Consider the following 1,314-nt stretch of genomic DNA (forward strand, 5'->3'; position numbering starts at 1 on the left):
AGAGCGCATGCGCCTTTGTTATTCCAGTCACTTCTTCACTGAACGTCACCCAGTGAAGACACGAGTCATCATTGTATTACAAAGACAAAGTTTAAAAGTTAAAAATACTTGTTACTTCTGTGACCGAGTGTTGGAAAAGCAGCATAAGCGAGCCGGGTTCCAGTGGGCGTTGGATTGCTGTGCTTTGTGCTGCTGAGAACTCCAGTAAGTGTTAATTTGTGAGTGAGGCCTACAGTACATTGCTGTTAGCAAACCTGTTAGCCTAGCCACACTGGTAATGCTAGGTAATGCTAAAGAGAGGGATCTGATAAGACACAGAATTAAGATGTACAAAACCAATTGGAGTAATATGATGTCTTGTGACATGTTAGCATGTTGCAGTTGAATAACTTTATTGTATTTTTGTTTTGTGTAAAAGAGGTTTATTTAATGTAACTGTGTTCAGCCTCATGCAGTGAGCAGAGGAGCTGCATTCATTCCAATGCTGCTAAAACAGCCTTGTCCTGCTGCTTAAAGGGGAACTGTTGATACATTTAATTTATTCAATTGATGCAGTTAAAATGATACTCATTATAATACATGATGACCAAAATGTGATTTCCGACACTACTTCCACATACCCATTCACACACACATTCACACACTGATGGAGGGAGCTGCCATGCAAGGCGCCAACCAGGACCCATCAGGAGCAAGGGTGAAGTGTCTTGTTTAGGACACAACGGACGTGACGAAGTTGGTACTAGGTGGGAATTGAACCAGGGACCCTCGGGTTGTGCACGGCGACTCTTCCACTGCGCCACGCCGTCCCTACATGAAAACTTATATGGGTAATCAAATATGGTAAAAAAAACATGCACTGAGACCGCACTAAGTAAACCTTAAACTGAAAGGTACAATGTATAAGTAAAATAAAAAATACCGTCCACAATTTACGAATAAAAACGGCAAAGTATAGCTAACACAAAACAAATGCTGTACATATTTACATACACACCCAATGTCTTATTTGCCCATTTCCATCTTGAGAATTTCCGATTTCACCAATCTTGCAGCCACCTCAAACTTGTCGACGGCCTCGTTACAGTTTTTGCTGATGAGGCGCTTGTGCCTCGCCTGGTAGAGCTTCAAGAACTCGTTCAAAGGCAGCTCCTCTACTTTCTTCTTCAGGGCCAAGAAGTGACACGAGGGTGAATGCGATTTGTGCTCTTTCTGTGGGTCATCGTCCGGCTCCCAGCCCTCCAACTCCTTGAGGCAGAAGAAACACGTGGCAGCATCTGGGCTGTTGTCGACAGCTATACAAGTACAACCCAT

The 1,314-nt window shown here is 43.4% G+C and overlaps 1 protein-coding gene across 1 annotated transcript; it reads right to left on the reverse strand.

Annotated features, from left to right (window-relative positions):
- Positions 1-399: 399 nt before the first annotated feature.
- LOC133558418 (baculoviral IAP repeat-containing protein 5.2-like) lies at positions 400-1,314 on the reverse strand. Its single transcript, XM_061909827.1, has one exon. It carries the CDS (start codon positions 1,312-1,314, stop codon positions 1,006-1,008), a length of 309 nt encoding a protein of 102 aa, XP_061765811.1. The 3' UTR covers positions 400-1,005.

Source organism: Nerophis ophidion, linkage group LG01, assembly GCF_033978795.1.
Source record: "Nerophis ophidion isolate RoL-2023_Sa linkage group LG01, RoL_Noph_v1.0, whole genome shotgun sequence".
Classification (NCBI taxonomy): Eukaryota; Metazoa; Chordata; class Actinopteri; order Syngnathiformes; family Syngnathidae; genus Nerophis; species Nerophis ophidion.

Bases quoted from the DNA above. Each gene is read 5' to 3' on its own strand.
- LOC133558418 (XM_061909827.1), bottom strand. From the start codon at position 1,314: ATGGGTTGTACTTGTATAGCTGTCGACAACAGCCCAGATGCTGCCACG.